Source organism: Vulpes lagopus, chromosome 11 (assembly GCF_018345385.1).
Source record: "Vulpes lagopus strain Blue_001 chromosome 11, ASM1834538v1, whole genome shotgun sequence".
NCBI lineage: Eukaryota > Metazoa > Chordata > Mammalia > Carnivora > Canidae > Vulpes > Vulpes lagopus.
Genome location: NC_054834.1, coordinates 65602378 through 65623767, shown reverse-complemented (window position 1 = coordinate 65623767; position 21390 = coordinate 65602378). Strand labels below are relative to the sequence as shown.

General features: G+C 41.3%; 1 protein-coding gene across 2 annotated transcripts; it reads right to left on the bottom strand.

The window, feature by feature from the left end:
- Positions 1 to 248: 248 nt before the first annotated feature.
- MTCH2 (mitochondrial carrier 2) lies at positions 249 to 20382 on the bottom strand. Of its 2 annotated transcripts, XM_041722792.1 has the most exons (13): positions 20146 to 20377; positions 17372 to 17456; positions 17110 to 17216; positions 11946 to 11972; positions 10923 to 10985; positions 8925 to 8982; positions 8609 to 8660; positions 8097 to 8156; positions 6345 to 6438; positions 5264 to 5311; positions 4425 to 4492; positions 2575 to 2650; positions 249 to 825 (listed from the first exon to the last, which is right to left on the bottom strand). In XM_041722792.1, exons 1-13 carry the CDS (start codon positions 20230 to 20232, stop codon positions 739 to 741), a joined length of 912 nt encoding a protein of 303 aa, XP_041578726.1. In that variant the 5' UTR covers positions 20233 to 20377; the 3' UTR covers positions 249 to 738. The 2 variants fall into 2 exon arrangements, with proteins under 2 accessions (XP_041578726.1, XP_041578727.1); XM_041722793.1 differs by lacking the exon at positions 11946 to 11972 and having other exon boundaries at positions 20146 to 20382.
- Positions 20383 to 21390: the final 1008 nt, after the last annotated feature.

The window sequence follows — 21390 nt, the reverse complement described above, 5'->3', positions numbered from 1 at the left end:
GCTACAGTATTTGCTTCTCATATTTTTACGACAAGTTTCTTTTGCGTGGTCGCCGGGTGGGAGGGAGGAAGCCATTATGGCTTCCTTTCCAAATCTTGCTTGTTCTCTGTAATTTTCCCTTTGTTTTTGTTGTTGGCAACAATTTGTTACTTTGCAGTAAGAGACTGAAGGAGAGGATACCCAGTGGAGAGATTTTCCAGGGTCATTTAGCAATACATTCTTTTTTTTTTGAAGGATGAGAGACAGAGTTAATCAAACGAGCTTAAAAGCATTTAATGGGAGGCAGATTCTGATGGATGCTGAGGCTTTAGGGTCTACTAAAGAAAGGTAATTAATAATCTCCCATGTAATTTACCTTATTATATTTCTTAAGTTTTATGGAATTCTTTCTTTCTTGAGAAAGCCTTACAATTTTACAAAGCCTTAAAAATAAGATTCAAATCACATGACAACCTGCCTATACCTCTTGTAAAATGCAACTTTTTTTTTCTTCCCTGTTTAAATAAGGACTCTGGAGCAAAAACGTCCCGTTTCAGAATAACAGAAGGGGACTATCAGTGGTAAATTATGTAGTGCTGGGAAAAAGAACAAAAAAGGCAGACACCGAACACCTCCATTTTCCCAAGATTAAATGATTATTAAAAAAAGCGCGCCACACTGTATAGAAATCAACATTCTCTCCCATAATTCTGTGCATCTGGGACTATAGAAATGTCACACTGTCCCTGCCCCACATCTTCAAATTAACATTCTCAGGTCACAACAATAAGTCTTCCCAAAGGGGACCTTCCGGAAAAACAAGCTATTTCCTCGGCTCATATTTCCCTGGAAAAAAAATAAAATAGAAACAAATAAAAGTCTAGTGTGAACACAAGGTCAGCCAGTCCAAATCAGCAGAGAGATGCAACCGGACATATTTCTGGAGACCCACTGAAAGGGCCAGGACTCGCCCAGGGCTCTCACTAGGGAGAAGCACTATGCACTCCAACTGCGACAAAGCTTCGTGAAACTAACTACGGTGTGCCATGGGGATGAGGCAAGTTTGGACTCTAGCTGGGTTATTAAATGAGTCAATCATATAAAGTGCTGAGACAGTCCCATGGCTCGCTAAGGGCTAGCTTTCACCCAGAATGGTCAGATCTCTAGGAAGTATAATAGAATCTCACAATTAGGTCATAATGTTGTTAAGCTTAATTGAACAGACTCTGAAGTGAGACTGCACATAGATCCTGCTCTCACAAATACAGGCTGTGTAACACTGGGTTATATAATTCGTGTTATTTAATGGTTCAAAGTCCTAGTTTCTTCAGATGTGAAGTGGGACAAAAAGAATGGTACCTAACCTCATATGGTTATTTTGAGGATTATAAGAGCTGATACATGCGAAGCTCTCAGCACAATGCCTGATACACAGTAAATACCCCATCCAGATTTGCTATTGTCCTAAGCATTTAGGGGACTGATTACTCCCTAGGTAAGGTGTTTGATACCCTAATACATTTTCTATCTTTCTTTCTACCGTAGGGGGTTAGTTAGAAAGTAGGGAAAGAAGGGCCACTTTTCCTTTTAAATGGGGAACACAACAGGAGATTCCCCAATAGAGAGTGTAAGACTCAGAACGAAACCCAGAATGTTCATGGTGGGTCTGTATGGAAATCACTCAAGTGTTCTAGCCTGGATTCACATAGGGGCCTGCTGGCCTGGCATGCATGCTGAGCAAAAACAGCACTTAGGCTTTTTTATTTGGAGTTAAGGCTAAGGAAGCCTGGGCTGTGAACAGAGGCCTTTCTCACATGCATTACTAGTGCTATAATGTGACAAAGGGATTCCTTATACGCTTTTACAATCCTTGAAAAAGTGCTTCCCACTTAAAAGCAGCTTTAAACTGCTAGCCATTTAAAGTGATCCTGTGCTGAATTTAGCACACAGCCACCCATTATTTAGGTTCCTAATAAAGCTTTATCTAGACTGAGAATTTCTGGTTGCAGATGACATACCTCACAGCAATAATAAAGAAGAAACTGGTGTCTGGACAAGATCATTCTCTAAAAAAATTAAAAGTAAGAGACCAGCTCCATCATCATCACTGTGACAATGTCATAAACAAACAACTTCCTGTTTCTCAGTTTCCTCTCTACTATACTCTAGGGAAACACATGAATAGATAAGGCGATTCTGAGAAGTTACAAAAAGGTGAGATTAGAAAAAAAATAACCTGACATTGCTGCCATCATTTTAACAAGGAGGGTAACTGTCTACCCAGACCCTATTTGTAACTTGAATGTGATCGGTCAAGAAGCTTCTAGATCACATCTAGGGCTTCTTAATTCATTACTACTCCTGATGACTTCTAAGCAGCACATTCTACAACTATGCTGGAGTGATACAGAGAACACTGTAAAGGGTACAGTGACTGGTAGCTGGAGAGTAATCTATAAAAATTAACTCGGGATTCCAGAGATGTTGTTTAAGAAAACACAAACAAGATAAAATCAAGTCTGAGAGAGAGGAGGGGTGAAGGGGGAGGGAGGAATGGAGAGGGAGAGAGAGAGAGAGAGACTGAGACAGAAGTACCTCTTTTTGTAGCATGCACCAGCAATCTATCCAAGAAGTATATATTGGGGAGTAAGGAGGGGATCCACCAGCAAGCCTGAAACGGGGGGAAAAAAAGATTAGCTCTTCCAATTAATGTTTCCAAAGCTTTCTCTCAAGAGTTCCATAAATCTCTGTCAAAATATTCTCCTACCTAGAAAGCTCCCCAAGAGGCAATTTTAGTTCCAATGGAACAATTATATCGCAGCAGGGAAAAGAACAAGCATACAAAAAGGATTTCCCTTCCTCATATTTAGGTGCTTTTTTTAATGATTTTTTTAAAGTGTATTTTCATTTATTTATTAATGAGAGACACAGAGATAGAAAGAGTGAGAGAGAGGCAGAGGCCCAGGCAGAGGGAGAAGCAGGCCCCACGCAGGGAGCTTGATGTGGGACTGGATCCCAGGTCTCCAGGGTCACGCCCTGGGCCGAAGGCGGCGCCAAACCACTGAGCCACCAGGCTGCCCCTTTTTTAAAATTTTTAAGTAATCTCTACACCCAATGTGGGGCTTGAACTCACAACCCCGATATGAAGAGTTCCATGCTCCCCCGACTAAGCTAACCAGGTGCCCCTCATGTTTAGGTTTGAAACAGCAAGTAAACAGAAACTCCAACCAGTTATGGATTTTCTAAATCTGGGTTTTTAATTTGAGGATGAATACAATTCAGAACCTAGCAATTATATAATTAAAATGCAGGGAAAAGGGATTTAAAAATTAGATGGTGTTCAAAAGAACCTAATAGAACAATAATGCATCTAAACTATGGTGACGGGTGCCTGGGTGGCTCAGTGGTTGAGCGTCTGCCTTTGGCTTAGGGAGTGATCCTGGAGTCCCAGGATTGAGTCCCACATCGGGCTCCCTGCATGGAGCCTGCTTCTCCCTCTGCCTGTGTCTCTGCCTCTCTCTCTGTCTCTCATGAATAAATAAAATCGTTAAAAAACAAACAAACTGTGGTGACTACATGCCTTACACAGGTATAACCCATAATCACTTCCTCCCTAAAAAATTTCTAAGGAATAGTATGACATTCAACTCATCCTTAAAGTGTGTCTTGGGCTAAAATGTGGCTGCTGCCCTACTGATCACAAAACAAAAAGAATGAGACATGACATCAAATATGATAGCTATCTTCAAAACTCCACAGGGGCTAATTCTAATTAACATTTTGTTTGAAAACAAGTCTAATGGGACTGTACTGGAACAGTCTGTAATTAAACACAAGACAAGATTTCTGCCCAGTGTGGCGCAGGCACTTGGCATCTAGAAGCTGGAAGTCAGTGATGTCCGCCACCAGATCACCACCCACACTTCCCAACCAATACAGTCAAAGGTTAAGAAACTTTCTGTGAGAAAAAAGAAAAAGAGAAACTTTTTATGGACCTAAATTTCCTAAATTTTCTATCTTTGAGACTTATTTTTTCAATGGGCCTTCTAGGAAAAACAGTGTATACAGGCTGCCTTTCAATCCATGACATAACCTTTGTAACTTTCATAAAAAGGACATAGGTTTAAAATAAAGGATAGATGTGTAAATAGAGTAATCTAATCACAATCCTGCCTTTCCAGAATAGGACCTAATCTATAGGTAAGTGTATGCTATCTGTAAGTACTTGAGAAATAGCCTTTATGGCCCTAAGAGGATATGAAGTGGCTGCTTATAATACAAATTGATGCCACTGCTGCTGCATGGAGCACACAGAGAAAACATTTAGGAAACCTAGTAATGGCAACAATTGTACTTTTCTTCCCCAAAACTCTTTCCTGGACTGTTCTGCCTGTCAGACATACACAGGCAGCCAACTACCAGCATAGGAAATGCAAGGCACTTACCCACAGTTGTTGACAGCCATAAGATTAGAGACAAGCACAAAAGGATAGGTCAACATACTGGCAAAAAACTGTAAAGTGGTAAAAAGACAGCTAAGTTATTAGGTCATTCTGCATCTTTAGTTTCTTCTTTCTTCTCCCTTAAAGTTCTAGTGCCATTGTGGTCAATACTCCAACACTGGCTTTGCTTTCTCAGCAACCCAGGAAAAATGAAATTACACATTTTTGAACCTGGATGCCTCCTCCTAACATACTGCTGCATCCAACAATTTAATAAAAGGCCAGAAGGCTTTTCTTGTTGTGACTGAGGCTTCTTTCCAGTAAACTGAACCACATTATTTAAGAGAAAAAGTAAATGCAATTAAATACAACAAAGCATTAAAAAAAACAAAAACAAAAAAACAAAAACAAAAAAAAACAACCTGGAAACAGTAAGAAAATGTGAGTGTCCTTCCAAAGATGATGGAAGCTGCCTCAGAAGTTAACTACTGGAAGACTCCGCATGACTCAAGAGGGTAAAGCTCTTTGGGGCAGGACCAGCAGGGTGCGGTGGGAAGCAGGCCTGAGACTTGGGGGCACAGCTGTGGTGAGAAATGCCCACATGCCCCACAAAAGCTGAACAGACCAAACCACGTGGGCTTGTCAGTGCCATTCCTGTGACACAGGAATCCTGGGTTATTCTCACCTATGACAAACATTAATAAACTTAGGAGACTCTCCTGGGAGACATCACCTGGTTGCTTTGAAGTAGTGATGACACATGACCCAAGTAAAATTTAAAAGAAAACGAAACAAAACACAACTATTCCTAGAAGGTTAAGAGGATTTAAAGAAAAACTCACTCCTGTGACAGCTTGGGAATAACTCTTCATCTCACTCATGGTAGAAACCTAAAACAGGAAGAAAACCTTTATTAGAATGAGTGAAAAAAAAAATGATGATGTTAACAGTGAACTGCCACCAACCACATCAATATATATTCTATCTTTAAATTTTTAGTTTCTCTGATAGCCCAAAAATTAATTTTGAGATGAAAACATAAAATACCAATGAGGGACAAAATGATCAACTTGATTCAACATGAGGAGAAAAATTCACATGACTATGATGGCTGAGGAACAAATGTAATAGCCCCAGGATTTAAAAAAAAAAAAAAAGGGCAGTGAGGCTGGTAACCTTTCCCCAAGTCCTAGAAACCCAATCCTTGGAAATGACAGTTGTAGTGTTATCTGAGGGATATGTGCCCAGCTGTGTTCCTGTGTTCCAGATGCTGAAGAGACCAGTCTCCATACTCTAGAGGGACACAGCGTGGGTTCAGTCCTCCCTCTGTGTGTTCTATTTCCCATCATGCTATAGGGCTGCCTGTGTATAGAGAAGCCCACAGCTTCCAGGGAAGGCCAATTCTCAAAACCTCCTAGGCTGAGGTTTCTAAAAAGCCCAAACCAGGAGTCCCTTTAACACTACAGATGAGGTGAAATATACCCTTGCTATGCTATAAAACTGTCTCCCTTCACAGTGTCCTTGAAAATTACCTATCAATACAGATGCGATCTCCAGCACAGAGATAGGGCTAGATTTCTTAGGCTTACTCATATACTCTAGGGAAATTTTAGGTGCATCTTTCTATGGTAAATAGTATAGGCCATCCCATGAGCCTTTAAAAACTGGACTGATAATGTTTAGCCATATATCAATGAGTACGGCAAATTGTAACAAAGTGCCACTTTATCCTCTTTTTTTTTGTTTTTAAGAAGGCTCTATACTGAACCTGGGGCTTGAACTCACAATCCTGAGTTGAAGAGTCACATGCTCTACTGACTGAGCCAGCCAGGCACCCCAACCACCTTACTTTAAAGCTAACCAAGCTGCCCTGTGAAAACACTAAAGTCAGCACCAGTACATATTAACAAGATCACAACCTACCCCACTGTCCAGTGCATAGGTATTGACGAGGTAGGCCAGTGAGTTACAGAGCCACAAAGAAATGATGTCACCTAGGAGGCGAGGAATAAGACCCCTACATGAAGAAACAATAAAAATAAGAAGAACCAAGAAACGTGATCAGTGAAGAGATAATCTACTCAATACAAACACTTCTCAGAGATTTCAGTCTTCTAGAGAACTGAGAAGACACTGCCAGAAGCTAGCCCTAACTAGTTCATTATAGTTAATTAACTGTATTTGAGATTAATCTGTAATGACTTTCATTCCCATTTTTCAAATGCAGGCTGGCTACACCCCTCAAAGCTACTACACCCAGTGGTTCACCTTACTATTAATATGAGCAGGGGAACAAAAATGTACCGGTTTTGGAGAAGAGAATCAAATACAATCTTAGCTAAGCTACATGATATTCAAATTTGACAACGCTGAAAATGACAACAAAATTACAAAACAGGAATGGCCCAAAAAGAGAGAAGTAAGGGACACCAAAAACCATATTCCCAAGGCCTGAGTGGCCTTGGTGAGGCAGCATGGAGCAGCAGGATTAAATCACCCCACAGACCAGAGACCGGGTTCAAATGCCACTTACAGGTGCATGACTGGCAGCAAATGAACTTTGCAGAACACTAACTTTTTCTAATCTCTAAAATAAGAATAGCCTCCACACGCAATGTAGGGCTTGAACTCACAATCCTGAGATCAAGAGCTACATGGTCTACCAACTGGGTGACCCAGGTGCCCCCTCCCAGGCTATGACGTGCAAATAAAAACGGTTACTTGGAAACATTGTGAAAATGAAAAAGGACCATTTCTAGTTTCTGTTTTTAATTAATTAATTGACTAATTAATTAATTAATATTTTATTTAAATTCAATAATTTCTGTTGTTAATAAAAGAATGAGATGGTAGTCTAAGTTCTTCCAAAGGAAACCCAAGGGAACGAATACAGCCTTACAAAAATGTATTACTCTCAGGGTAAGGAAGAGAATTTTCCCATTTTTCAAAAACTAAGTTTCCTCAGTTTATCAACTGTACATCATTAGGAACTTATTATAAAGGTAGAAACTTAGAATTAATTTTTTTTAAAGATTTTATTTATTTATTCATTCATAAGAGACAGAGAGAGAGAGAGAAGCAGAGACATAGGCAGAGGGAGAAGCAGGCTCCATGCAGGGAGCCTTATGTGGGACTTGATCCTGGGTCTTCAGGATCACGCCCTGAGCCAAAGGCAGGCGCCAAACCGCTGAGCCACCCAGGGATCCCAGAAACTTAGAATTAACTTAACAAAATTTTAACGGAATTGAACAAAACAAAAACTCCCAAACAAAACACTAATTTCCAATGTTTTAGATACCCACAAGCAAAATTTTGGGATCTTTACAACAGAATTAAAGTAAGAGGAGCTTTAAAAAAATAAAATAAGAAGAGCTTTAATAGGGCAGCCCGGGGGCTCAGCAGTGTAGCACCCCCTTCAGCCCAGGGCGTGATCCTGGGGTCCTGGGATTGAGTCCCACGTCAGGCTCCCTGCATGGAGCCTGCTTGTCCCTCTGCCTGTGTCTCTGCCTCTCTCTCACTCTCTGTGTGTCTCTCATAAATAATAAAGTCTTTTTTTTTTTTTTAAAAAAAGGAGCTTTAATAGAAGTTAAGCAAGGAGTTGTCATTAAAGCTCATTCTCATTAAAGCTTTCCACTCCCACAAATAACTGCATACGTAAATCAACAATTTACTTACGCAAAAAATCCTAGGATGCCCTCTTCGCGATAGATGGTTACTATGGAATCATAAAGTCCACTAGGTATAAAAGATGGAAAAGCAAAAATACATGAGGATTATTTTGGAGCTAGTAAAAAAAGAAGTTCTTATTATCACTTTTGACAAGGAAATTTATATCCCACTCCCTTTTCTGCCACTTACACTCTGCAAAGATAGCTGAATTTGGAGACAGAGTGGAGGTATTCCTACCTAAGGGTGTAGTCACATGGAGTCAGGGTGAATTTTGGCTTCAGTGGCTCTGCAACTTACTCTTGAGATCTTGGGTAATAAGCTCTTAAATCTGTCTGGGCCATTTTCTTCTATTTTACCATTTTTTGTTTGTTCACTTTTGCACAGATCAAATGATAGATCATTTTGTTCTGTTAACTCTTAAGGAACCATAAAAATGTAAGGCACTTCAATAGATCTCTTTGGTTTTTTTTGTTTGTTTGTTTTTTTCAATAGATCTCTTTGAAAACAAAAACACTTACCAGTACTTGGATTCTCTGCCAATGAATTGTACCATAGATCTCAGTGTGATCACTGCAGAACATAGAGAAAAGATTTTTTAAAACTACGTCGAGATAAATTTTGATAGCCCTGAAAAAGAAAAAAGGTTTTTCCATCTAAAGACACTCTGGTCTCTGGATAAGCTGGATAAATGCCAAAACAAGCAAGCAAACAAAAAAACATGCAGGCAAGGCTCTTTAGTGAATTCCCGTACCAACCTATCTAAGCTGTCAGGGGAGAGCATGCTATGAAAAGTAAGGTAACAAATCAGATTTCAGTTACCAACTGCAAACCTACCATGGAAGGGATGTGTGATGAGGGTAGCAGCGGAACGGGCCATCATTTCTCGAGTTGTCTAGAAACAATCAACACATACTTCTGAAATCTAAACAAATGACACTCAAATTCCTATGAGAAGTGGGCGACACAGCACTCCTACCCTGAATGTGATACAATAAAATACACTGTCATCCTCTCATACCTTTAACTCACAGATTTCGGTTATGGTTATTTCTCAAAATTGATGCGCAAAGCAGATTTCTGTTATCTTGTCAATTTTATAGATTGAAAAAAAAACAAAACCCAAAAAAAAAAAAAAAACAGAGGAGTCACTAGCAAACAATAACCAAGTTGGAATGAAACTATGAGACCTGTTAGATTTTTAAGTTGCTTTCTTGCTGTGAACGATTTCAGAGATTCTGATATCTACGTTATACAAATGTCAGGCTCTCTTTGTTTAATCTGTGCCAACAAAACAACTTTGAATTGTTTTTCTACCACAACCCCGTAACTGTGTAGTATCTTAGAGCTGCTATTTATCTTAGTTTCTCTCTTGTTCAGGACTCTGTAGAGAAGTAGCAAAGAAAATTAAATATTCAACATTTGAGAGGTAGGTTGTGAATACAGCAGGTCAATTATCCATTTATGCATTTAAACATTATCCTCGATCATCTAGTTAAGACATCCCTAACCCCATGCCGATGATAGTCTTGAGAAGAGCTCATAGGACAGGATGGGGTAATTAAAGTTAAGAAAACATATTAATACATATAACTCTACTCTTTCTTTTTTTTTAAGATTTTATTTATTTATTCATGAGACACACACAGAGAGAGAGAGGCAAATACATAGGCAGAGGGAGAAGCAGGCTCCATGCAGGAAGCCTGATGTGGGACTCAATCCTGGGACTCCAGGATCACGCCCCAAGCCAAAGGCAGACGCTCAACCACTGAGCCACCCAGGCATTCCATAGCTCTACTTTTTTATTAAAGTAGAAAATTGACAGAAAACAGTTGATTCATTTGACATCTAGACCTGCTTCTTTTGAAAGGTATATTTTAGAAAGCAGCATTTACTACAAGACTGTGATCTCACTAAAGACAATTAGACAATGTAGAGACTAAGAAATAAAAGAGCAGCTTTGAAAGCCATAAATATTAAGTCAGGCATGAAACAAACTCCAATGGCATAAGAAGGGAGTGGGAAATGGGTATGAGGAACAATTACGGGTCAGAATAATGCTATAAGAACATCTCCTGATAGGTAATATACAACACACAAAGGGCCTAGCCACTGGTTTAGCACAACTGTGCCAGAGGTCTACACCCCTATTAGAAGAATACTTTCAGTAGAAACCTCTTCAATTTTATTTTTTAAAAAAAAATTTTTTTAAGATTTATTTATACATGAGAGACAGAGAGAGAAGCAGAGACACAGGCAGAGGGAGAAGCAAGCTCCATGCAGGAGCCCGATGTGGGACTCGATCCCGGAACTCTGGGATCACGTCCCGAGCCAAAGGCAGACGCGCAACCGCTGAGCCACCCAGGCGTCCCAACCTCTTCGATTTTAAAGATGAGCGGACAAAATTAGTTTCCTTGAAATGCATCTAATTCAGGGATCCCTGGGTGGCACAGTGGTTTAGCGCCTGCCTTTGGCCCAGGGCGCGATCCTGGAGACCCGGGATCGAATCCCACGTCGGGCTCCCGGTGCATGGAGCCTGCTTCTCCCTCTGCCTATGTCTCTGCCCCCCTCTCTCTCTCTCTCTCTGTGTAACTATCATAAATAAATAAATAAAAAAAAAAAAAAAAAAAGGAATGCATCTAATTCAAATAGCAAGCAATGCTTTTTTTCTCTTTTTTATGATATACATGTAGAAAAGCCTAAATTAAATTGACGGTCTAATTTCATTTGGAATAAACACTGAACATACAGGCCTGATAATCCTGATTTCACAAACTGCCATAGTGTATACACTGTGTTTCAGAGAAAGAGCATAGGAAACAATCAGTCTCTTACCTCCTTGATAACTTGGTCGAAGGAAGGTGTGACTTCTTTCTGTACATTTCCAGAGCCTAAATCCTAGACATTAAAATGAAAGAAGATAGATATCTTAATGGCTGTATTTATTACTGTCATTTTTAAAAAAAAAAAAAGCTTTTATTTTGTTTTTAAAGCATTATTTGAGAAAGAGAGAGAGCGCATGCGCACCTGCATGAGTGGGAGATGGAGAGGGAGAAGGAGAGGCAGACTCCCCACTGAGCAGGGAGTCCGACGTAGGGCTCAATCCTAGAACCCTGGGACCATGATCTGAGCCAAAGGTAGATGCTCAAATGACTAAGACACCTGGGCGCCTCGAAGGATTTTTTTTTAAGATCTTATTTATTTGAGAGAGCAAGCCAGTGAGAGTGAGAAAGAGCAAGCACAAGCAGGGGGAAGAGCAGCCAGAGAGAGAAGCAGGCTCCCCAAAGAGCAGGGAGTCCAATGAAGGGCTTGATCCTAGGACCTTGGGATTTTGATCTGAGCTGAAGGCAGATGTTTAACTGACTGAGCTACCCAGGCGCCCCAAGATTTTGTTTTTTAAAAATAATCTCCACATATGACATGGGGGCTCGAACTTCCCACCCCAAGATCAGGACTTGCACACTCCACTGAGCCAGCCAGATGCTCCTATCTTGATGGTTTTAAATAGAACTGTTCAAACTGGTGGTCACCATGTATGCCAACACTCACTGAAATGAAAGGGGAATTGACTGCTTGTTCCTTCTTTTTTTTAAAAAGATGTTATTTATTCATTGGAGACAAAGAGATAGAGAACACGAGCAGGGACAGACACAGAGGGATAGGGAGAAGCAGATTCTCTGCTGAGGGGCTGAAGGGCTCGATCCCAGGACCCTGGGACACGACCTGAGCTGAAGGCAGACGCTTAACCATCTGAGCCACCCGGGTGCCTAGTGCTTGTCCCTTTCTCCTAAAGAGGACCAAATAGCAATAATAACTTGCAAGGGAGAGGCGCTCATGCATAAGTCAGCTCCAACATACCTTGACCTTGTCACATTCCTGGTAATGCTACAAAGAAGAGAAAAGAAAGGAGGATTAGGGCTGTCACAATGTCACTGGGAGAGGACATAAAATGAGAATAAAACATGTTGGGTTTTTTGGCTGGGTATCTCCAATAATTTTTTTTAAGGTTTTATTTATTTATTCATGAGAGAGAGAGAGGAAGGGAGGCAGAGACACAGGCAGAGGTAGAAGCAGGCTCCATGCAAGGAGCCCGATGCAGGACTTGATCCCAGGACTCCAGGATCATGCCCTGAGCCAAAGGCAGACGCTCAACCACTGAGCCACCCAGGTGTCCCCAATAATTTCTATTTCTAATTAATCAATGGAAAGAAGTGTCTCTAAGATAATCCCATTGCTAAGTTTAAGGCATTAGCCAGACAGAGGAATGAGCAAATGAAAACACATCTAAAAGAAGAAACAGGAAAACAAATCCGAATAAAAATCCAAGGGCATTATTTACTACACGCACACATTTAGCAAAAATAAGCTGGTAAAAACATAGCCTAGTACTAAGGCTATGGAAAAAGCCTGAGTTTTTTCATGAAAAAGCAGGACCAACGCCAAACAACCTGATTAAAAAATGGGCAGAGAATCTGAATATACATTTCTTCACAGAAGATACACAGATGGCCAAAAGGCAAATGAAAAGATGTTCAACATCACTCATCATCAGGCAAATGCAAACCAACACCACAATGAGATATCACCTCACACCATTTAAACTGGTTATCCTCTGGGCAGGCTGGGTGGCTCAGCGGTTTAGCGCCACCTCCAGCCCGGGGTGTGATCCTGGAGACCCAGGATCGAGTCCCACATCGGGCTCCCTGCATGGAGCCAGCTTCTCCCTCTGCCTGTGTCTCCGCCTCTCTCTCTCTGTGTCTCTCATGAATAAGTAAATAAAATCTTAAAAAAAAAAAAAAAAATATATATATATATATATATATATATATATATATATATAAAATAAACTGGGTATCGTCGAAAAGAAGTGTTAGAAATGATGTGGAGAGAAATGAACCCCGATACTGTTGATGTGAATGTAAACTGGTATAGCCACTGTGGAAAAGTTTGGAGATTCCTCAAAAAGTTAAGGATAAAACTATCATAGGGGCTGGCTGGCTCAGTTGGTAGAGCGTTTGACTCGATCTTGGAGTTGTGAGGTTTAAGCCCCACACTGCGCATATTTACTTAATAAAAAAAAACTTAAAAGAACTATCGTAAAATTCAGCTATTCTACTTCTGGGCTAGCTATCTGAAGAATATGAACGCTAATTTGATAACATATACGCAAAATTATTCACAATAGCCAAGATATAGAAACAACCTAAAATGGCCATTGATGGATGAATGGATAAGGAAATTACACACACACACACACACACACACACACAAAGTGAAATATCGCTCAGCCATTAAAAAAGAAAATCTTGCCATTTGGGACAACACGAGTGGACCTTGAGGGTATCAAGTTAAATGAAATTAAGGTAGAAAGAGAAAGATGCAAGCTGTGATTTCATTCACATGTGGAATCTAAACAAATAAACAAAACCAAACCAATTCAGACAGAAAGAACAGGTTACCAGAAAGGAAGGGTGAAATGGGGATGGGGTCAAATGTATGGTGATGGATGGTAACCAGAAGATCACTTTGTAATGAATACATATGTCAAATAATAATGTTGTACACCTGAAACAAAGTTATGTGCTGATTTTACCTCACTTACAAAACAAAAGTAGTACCAATACCAAATTAGGGCAAGTCTCTTTCCTTCACAGTACAAAACAGAGAATTGGTGCCAAGTCTCAATAGCTAAAATCGCCTCACTTTTCCTTTTGTATCTGTTTCTAAAACAAGCGAGAGAGATTTTGTTCTCTTCTAGAATACTGGATACTGCCAGAGTTTAGACTATATTTGAAGAGGAAATATTATTTGTGGGGTATTTCAGAAATAGAAGATGGGCTAGTGAAATATAAGCAGCAACCAAGCCACTTGTCCTACCAGATTAAAAAGAGAAGACAACACTTGCTTTTTTTTTTTTTTTTTTTAAGATTTTATTTATTCATTCATGAGAGACAGAGAGAGAGAGCGAGAGAGGCAGAGACACAGGCAGAGGGAGAAGCAGGCTCCATGCAGGGAGCCCGATGTGGGACTCGATCCTGGGACTCCAGGATCATACCCCAGGCCGAAGGCAGGCGCTAAACCCACTGAGCCACTCAGGGATTCCTCTTTTGTAAAAAGATTTAAAAAAAAATCATAAGAAAGAGAACAAATGTCAAGACTAAGCAAAATGGTGCTTTGGGGTCAAATTCCATGTCTTCAGAGTAATTCTAATAGTTTCAGTTTCAGGCATATTTAAAAATTCTCACTCATTTTTAGTAAAATTGTCTACCTGTCCTTTCTACATTATTCTGAACAGAATTCAATTTCATTCTCAGATACACAGAACTCTTTCTTATAAAGGCTAACAATTTCACCGACCCTGAATTGGTCTTTCTTCTTGACCGCACAAAGCTGCTTTTGATACTAAGTGTAGTACCAATCCCTTGTTATATTTTCCCTGGGCTACATGTGAAATGCATATTCAGGGAACCTGGTTAACTCGACTTTATCTTACTCTTCCCGTTCAGAAGGAATTGTTTCAAGCAGTACTTACAGTTTTGCTCTAAGTCCATATGTAAAGCCATAGAGCCCCCTGACTAGGAAACGGCTGCCTTTCCCTATGTAAAGTTTACTTGGGTAAGGGGAACATTTTCACTGAGCCCAGAGGAGGGTGTGGCTGGGGACAAAAGACTAGTTGTCAACCCACCAAAAACATGGGCCCATTAAGACTCCATTACTCTGACCCATGGGTCACCAGCATGTTTCCACATTCAACCTACAAGGACAACAAGAGTAAGTATAAAGTGGGGCGCCTGGCCGACTCAGTGGGTACAGCATGCAACTCCTGATCTCAGGGTTATGGGGCTTGTGAGTTTAATCCCCTCACTGGACACAGAGCTTACTTAAAAAAAAAAAAAAAAAAAGAGGAACACGTGTAAAGAATAACAAAACAACTGAAGGGGGAAATAGCTTCCATGTGAGGACCCTAATGAGGAACCTCTCCAACTCAAAAATCAAGGAAAGTTGAAGAGAATTTAAAATCTAAGCCAATTAGTACTCATATGTGGAATTTAAGAAATAAAACAAACAATCATAGGGGAAAAAAAAAAGAGGGGGGGAGGCAAACCAAGAAACAGTCCCTTAACTAGAGAGAACACAGTGATGGAGACCAGAGGGGAGGTGGAGGTGTGAAACAGGTGATGGGGATTAAAGAGAGCACTTTCGATGAGCACCAGGTATTGCATAGAAGTGCTGAATCACCATGTTGCACATCTGAAACTTTATTACACTGTATGTTAATTAACTGGAATTCACATGAAAACTTAAAAAAAAAATCTAAGCCAATGAGATCATGAAACTGTTCAACAAAATCAAGACGTGCTCATCGGATGATAAAATATTAGAAGTAATGTTAAAGCCTACAAAGTAAATGAAGGATTGTGCTGAGTACTATTTAAGCAGTTAGTAAACATTTGGAATTTAGGACATCTGATATGTAGGTTGATATTACATAGATTTGATTAGGACATCCTGCTACATTTATTGAGTTAAAGCACAGAGGATAACATACCTTGGTGCCAGTAGGAGACAGAATAATGAACTAGAAATCCACTAGTTTTATATTCTCCACCACACTCAAGCTAAATACCTTCCCGTGGACTGTTCTAAATGGTACAGAATTTGTATTCATAACACCTTTATAAATATAATAAGGGGCCATTCTGTTTGACCTACATGGTAATTTGTACAACTGAGAAACCAGTACCATCAGAATCATTAGGTTTGGCATTTGAGGTGAAAAGAAGATGGCAAAACAAAAGGATCACTGAGAAAGAAATGTAACCTTGATGTTTTAACAAACATGTTGTGAAACATTTCAAACATAAGAAAAATCAAGAAAATAATTCATCTACATATCCATTACCAAGGTTAAACATGTTAACATTGTGCCCTTTATGCTTCAGATCTCTGGCCTTCTTGAAACAAAATACCACAGATCCAGAGAGCCAAAGTTTCACCCCTCACTTCTTCTCCCACTTTCCAGAAGTAACCACTAGCCTGAGATTGATGCACATTTTGGTGAGGTTTAAAAAAAAAAGGCTTTCTCCCCCGAAATTTATATAATACATTTGCAGAAACAGTGCACAAGATACAAATGTACAATGGAATAAATAATTAAAAGACCAATATCCATACAGTCGTGATCCAGGTCAAGGAAAATCATTTCCATTACCCCCAAACCCCATGTATGGATCTTCTCTCCTTTCCCCACAAATAACCACTATCTTGACTTTGATGTTTATCTTGTTTTTTTTTTTTTTTTAAATAAGTTTCTGGGGTGCCTAGCTAACCCAAGTCAATTCAGCATGTGACTTGTGATCTCAGGGTTGTGAGTTCAAGCCCCATGTTGGGAGTGGAGCTTACTTTAAAAGTTTTTTAGGGACCCCTGGGTGGCTCAGCGGTTTGGCGCCTGCCTTTGGCCCAGGGCGCGATCCTGGAGACCCAGGATCGAATCCCATATCAGGCTCCCTGCATGGAGCCTGCTTCTCCCTCTGCCTATGTCTCTGCCTCTCTCTCTCTCTGTGTGTGTGTGTGACTATCATAAATAAATAAAATTTAAAAATAAATAAATAAATGAAAGGTTTTTAAAATAAATATAAAAAATAAGTTTGTATCAGAAAAGATCTTACTAGGGGTAATGTTAGAAATAAGAGGAAAATACCTTCAGAAAGAAATATGTCTATTTTAATCAGCTTCCTTCCTCCTTCAAAGAAATAAAATGAGCTATACAGGAGATCAAGGTGTTTCTGTTCAGAATGACTGGTTCAGAGGAAGAAGGCTGTGCAGATCAAAATCAATCACTTCATTTTATACAAATTCCCCTTGTATCCCAGGAAAGAAATAAGAATGGGTATTTGAAGTCAATGTTTTCAAGAGGAAGAAAGCCATGGTCATAAATATACATCTGAAATTGCTCTTGGTCAGTACAACAAACTGCATAAAAGATAATCTAAATCTCTGGAAGATTAATTGATTTTCTTACCTGTAAAACTTTACCATGGACTACAGTTCCAAGGACACCTGAACACAGTCTTGGAGTTAAGCCTGTGAACAACCCACGCTTCCCATCGATGCTTGCAATGTGCTGAGCTAAGAATACAAGTCAGAGATTTAAATTCCAGCTGAAAGAAATGGTTACATAGAAATTTCATGTAAACATGGTTTCTGTATCTTTTCTTTCAATAACTTCTGCCTATCACCGTCTTCAATATCCTCCAAATTCCAAATAAATCAAAAACACTTACCATAACAAAACAGACCAGGAAGCTGACATACTTGCCGCCCGAAAATATTTCGTCCTATTGTTGGAGGAAGAGGCTCATATCCCACCTTTAGAAACAAGAGAATATATCAATACTAAGCAATATTCCCCAAAGTGTCTTGGTTGCAAGGTTATAAATTTTTTTTAAAGATTTTATTTATTTATTCATGAGACACAGAGACAGAGAGGCAGAGATACAAGCAGAGGAGAAGCTGACTCCCTGCAAGGAGCCCAATGCAGGACTCTATCCCGGATCCTGGGATCACGCCCTGGGCCAAAGGAAGATGCCCAACTGCTGAGCCACCCAGGCCTCCCGCAAGGTTGTAACTTTTAACCCCAGTTAAAATGCACTGTATGTTTTCTAAGGCAATGATGAAGTATCATCCTTGTCAGTTTCTTACTTTGTCAAATGATAAGACTAGTTTCAGTAAACTCCAAGCTTTCTTTTGGCTCAAATTCTATAAAGTAAACCATGTAGCTGAGATAGACTAATATCAAATTGAAAATAGAATAAGGGAACTTTTGCATTAGGAAAGCTACAGTTTATGTTGGAGGCTCAAAAATATTTTCTAAAGAAAAATCTAACACTTTATCTGTTTTAAAGATTTTATTTATTTGAGAGAGAGAGAGAGAACATGAACAGGGGGAGGGGTAGTGGGAGAGGGAGAAGCAGGCTCCATGCAGAGCAGGGAGCCCAATGAGGGACTGGAGCCCAACGTGGGACTTGATCCTAAGACTCTGAGATCATGACCTGAGCCGAAGGCAGACTCTTACATGACTGAGCCATCCAGGTGCCCGAAAATCTAACACTTAAAAAAAAAAAAAAAAAAAAAAAGATTGATTTATTTATCTTAGAGAGACTGCAGGCACTTGCTGGAGGAGGGAGGGCGGGCGGGGCAGAGGGAAAGGGAATCTCAAGTAGACTTGACAGTGAGCATGGAGCCCTACAGGGGCTCAATCTCACAACCCTGAGATTACGACCTGAGCTGAAACCATGAGTTGGGATGCCCAGCTAACTGAGCCACACAGGTGCCCCTGAAACACATTTTTTTAAAAAAAGTAATCTCTGCACCCAATGTGGGGCTTGAACTCACGAACTGGGAGGTAAAGAGACACATGCTATACCCACTGAGCCAGGCATCACAAAAGCATTTTTTAATATTTGGACAAAACAGAAGACTAAGCCACCATCAACTTTGTATTTGTCTAGCAAGATGAAACACTCAAAAAGCAAATGCAGATACAACTAGAAAATAAGTATAAGCTAAATCCATGTTCAACAAGCAGACTGTCGTTAACAATCCAATGACGACCATATTAGAATTAACAATTATCATTTTATTTTTACAGTATATTCAGCATTTTTAGTGCTAAAGGGAAACTTTAGAGAATGAGTGCCACAGGACTTGGTTTTGACTTGCTATTACTGTGATTCTTAACCTGTTCAATTAAGTAACTCCTGACTGAACTCACTGAGAGTGTTACCATACCACTGTTTTTAAAACTGAGTATTTGGAAATTACACCAAAACCCTTAAGACACTCAGCAATACATAGAAGAAGTACTGAGTAATGGGCTCCTATGAGATTGACTGCAAAATGTTGCTTGAAGACATGATCTAGCTACAAATGTGCCTATTCTCTTTTAGATGTCACAGCACATCTCAAAGTTTTGTTCTTAGTTAAAATATAGTAGCCTTTTACATATGGAACCTGAATCCAATGGGTCAACCAAGTAACACATAATTTGGAGCAGCATCAACTGCTGAATAAGAAATGTGGCTCTCTTTATCATCTTGCATATTTCTGATGGAAAGGAAGGACAGGAGTTCTAACAACTCCTTTTTTGGTACAACGCATGACACAATTATGTCAACGCTCAAAAAAGGTTTAAAAAAATGAATGGCATGCCCAGCACAGGGAATTCTAGAAAGGCAATTAAAAATACTATCAAATAGTGTATCATCAGTTAAAACCTGACTTACTTGCCTGTGAATATAAAATACGGCTTCGGATTATTTTACAGTAGATCAGAAACTAACATAAATGCTTTAACTCTTCCATCTGAACTATTCCCAGCCCAGACAGATGTGATTTTCACTGTCATGAGCCACATGGGCTGTGGCTGGAGAGTGCTCAGTGAGCTCAGTGTGAAACCTGAAATTTGAATCAGCAACCACTCCATTCTCACTTCTGAATGAGCTTCTTGTGTTTACCTGGGTATCTGGGGCTAAAATCTCGGAACAGAACAGCAGCAGTAACAGTAGCAAATAAAAATGAAAAAAAAAAAAAAAAGGCTAATAAAGTGTTGGCTCCCCTCGAATTTCAAATTGGTTTTTAACAGATCTCATGTCCTGCGTTTGGGGCGGAGGAGGAGGTGAATGCTGATTTCTGAGAGGCAGGAGGGGAGGGCTGGGAAGCTTGTGGTGGCAACTGGCCAGGACCAACCTCAGGGAAGAAAAAACAAAGTTCACGGGAGCCACCGGGATGGGCAGAGCAGGACGGCAGTTGGCTGCGGGGAAAGGATCCGGCCTCCCGGCTTAGGCAGGGAGGCGAGACCTGGGGAAAGCCCACGGGCAGTACAACGGGAGCCGCAGGCAGTGCAAGCTGTGCCCGCGGGGAAGGAAGGGGCAGCAGCAGGGAAGGAGCATCTCAGGGGACTGAAGGCCCGGGAAGGCTGGAGCCGATCGCCAAGCGCCGAGGGCAGCGGCGACCGAACGAGGCGCCGGGCGGGGAAGGGGATGGCGACGACTCATACCTGGATGAGCACCTTCACGTACATGAGCGGCTGGGACAGGATGGTGAGGCCGGAGCCCAGGAGCACCTGACTGGCTGCGTCCGCCATGATGGCACCCGCGGACGGACAGACAAACCGAGCCACTAAGCGACCGAGCCGCTCCCGGATCACGTGCCAGGGCCGCCGGCTCCACTGGCCCGCCCGCGGCGCGCGCGCACGCACGCAGCGGCGCGCGCCTCCCCGCCCAGGCCCTGCCCCCGCCCCGCCCCGAGAAACGGCAGGCGCTCGCGAGCCGGCGCAGGGGGCGGGGCGGGGCGGGGCGGGGCGGGGCGGGGCGGGGCGGGGCGGGGCTTACGGGTCAGGCGCGCATGCGCCCTGGGGTGGGATCCGCGCTCTCCACTCGGAACGGCAGTTTCTCTTGCGCTTGCGCAGGCCGGAGCGTCCGGAGGAGGAGAATGGGCGTGGCGATGGGGGGTTGTGACCCTGACAGCAAAGGCAAGGTCAGAGGAATGGAAAAGTTGAAAAGAGTTCTCTGTTGCGTTGTGCCTCTACACTTGCCCTTTGGGCATCAGCAACATAAGGTACAAGGGTATTCAGTACCATAAACAACCTAATGGCCGACGGAAACTAGTTAAGCCTGATATCGAACAATGAATCCACCAGGGGGTTGACATTCATTCATTCATTCATTCATGCATTCATTCAATTAATGGTACCTCCTCGGAAATGGCTTCTCTGACCTCTATTTCAATGCCCCCCGCACCCACCATCCCAGACGCCTGGGTGGCTCAGCAGTTGAGTATCTGCCTTTGGCTCAGGGCGTGATCCTGGAGTTCCAGATCCAGTCCCGCATCGAGTCCCCCATCGGGCTCCCTGCATGGAGCCTGCTTCTCCCTCTGCCTGTGTCTCTGCCTCTCTTCCTCTGTGTCTCTCATAAATAAATAAATTAAATCTTAAAAAAAAAAAAAGCTCCCCCCCCTTATTTCCACCACAATGTCCGGTAGCACTTATTGTATGAAATTATTTGTTTGTGTCTTCCACCAGAATGCAAGCTCTGGGAGTTCAGGAACTGGGACAGCCTTTGTTCACTGTTGTACATTGAGCGCCTGGCACATACTAGGTGCTCAGTGACTATTGTATGAATGAACAAACATTCAGTGCCCTAGAGGCTACAGGCTGTTGCAGGAAAAAGGAGAAAGGCATTGTCCTTAACCCTTCAGCCTCCAGTTCACGTGGTCTGTAGCCAACAACACATACTGAGGTAGA

Bases quoted from the DNA above. Each gene is read 5' to 3' on its own strand.
- MTCH2 (XM_041722792.1), bottom strand. From the start codon at position 20,232: ATGGCGGACGCAGCCAGTCAGGTGCTCCTGGGCTCCGGCCTCACCATC. The intron at 17,457-20,145 runs GTATGAGTCGTC...TTGTTTCTAAAG, and splicing joins ACGTGAAGGTGCTCATCCAG to GTGGGATATGAGCCTCTTCC. The intron at 8,661-8,924 runs GTAGGTTTGCAG...TATGTTCTGCAG, and splicing joins CATCACACATCCCTTCCATG to TGATCACACTGAGATCTATG.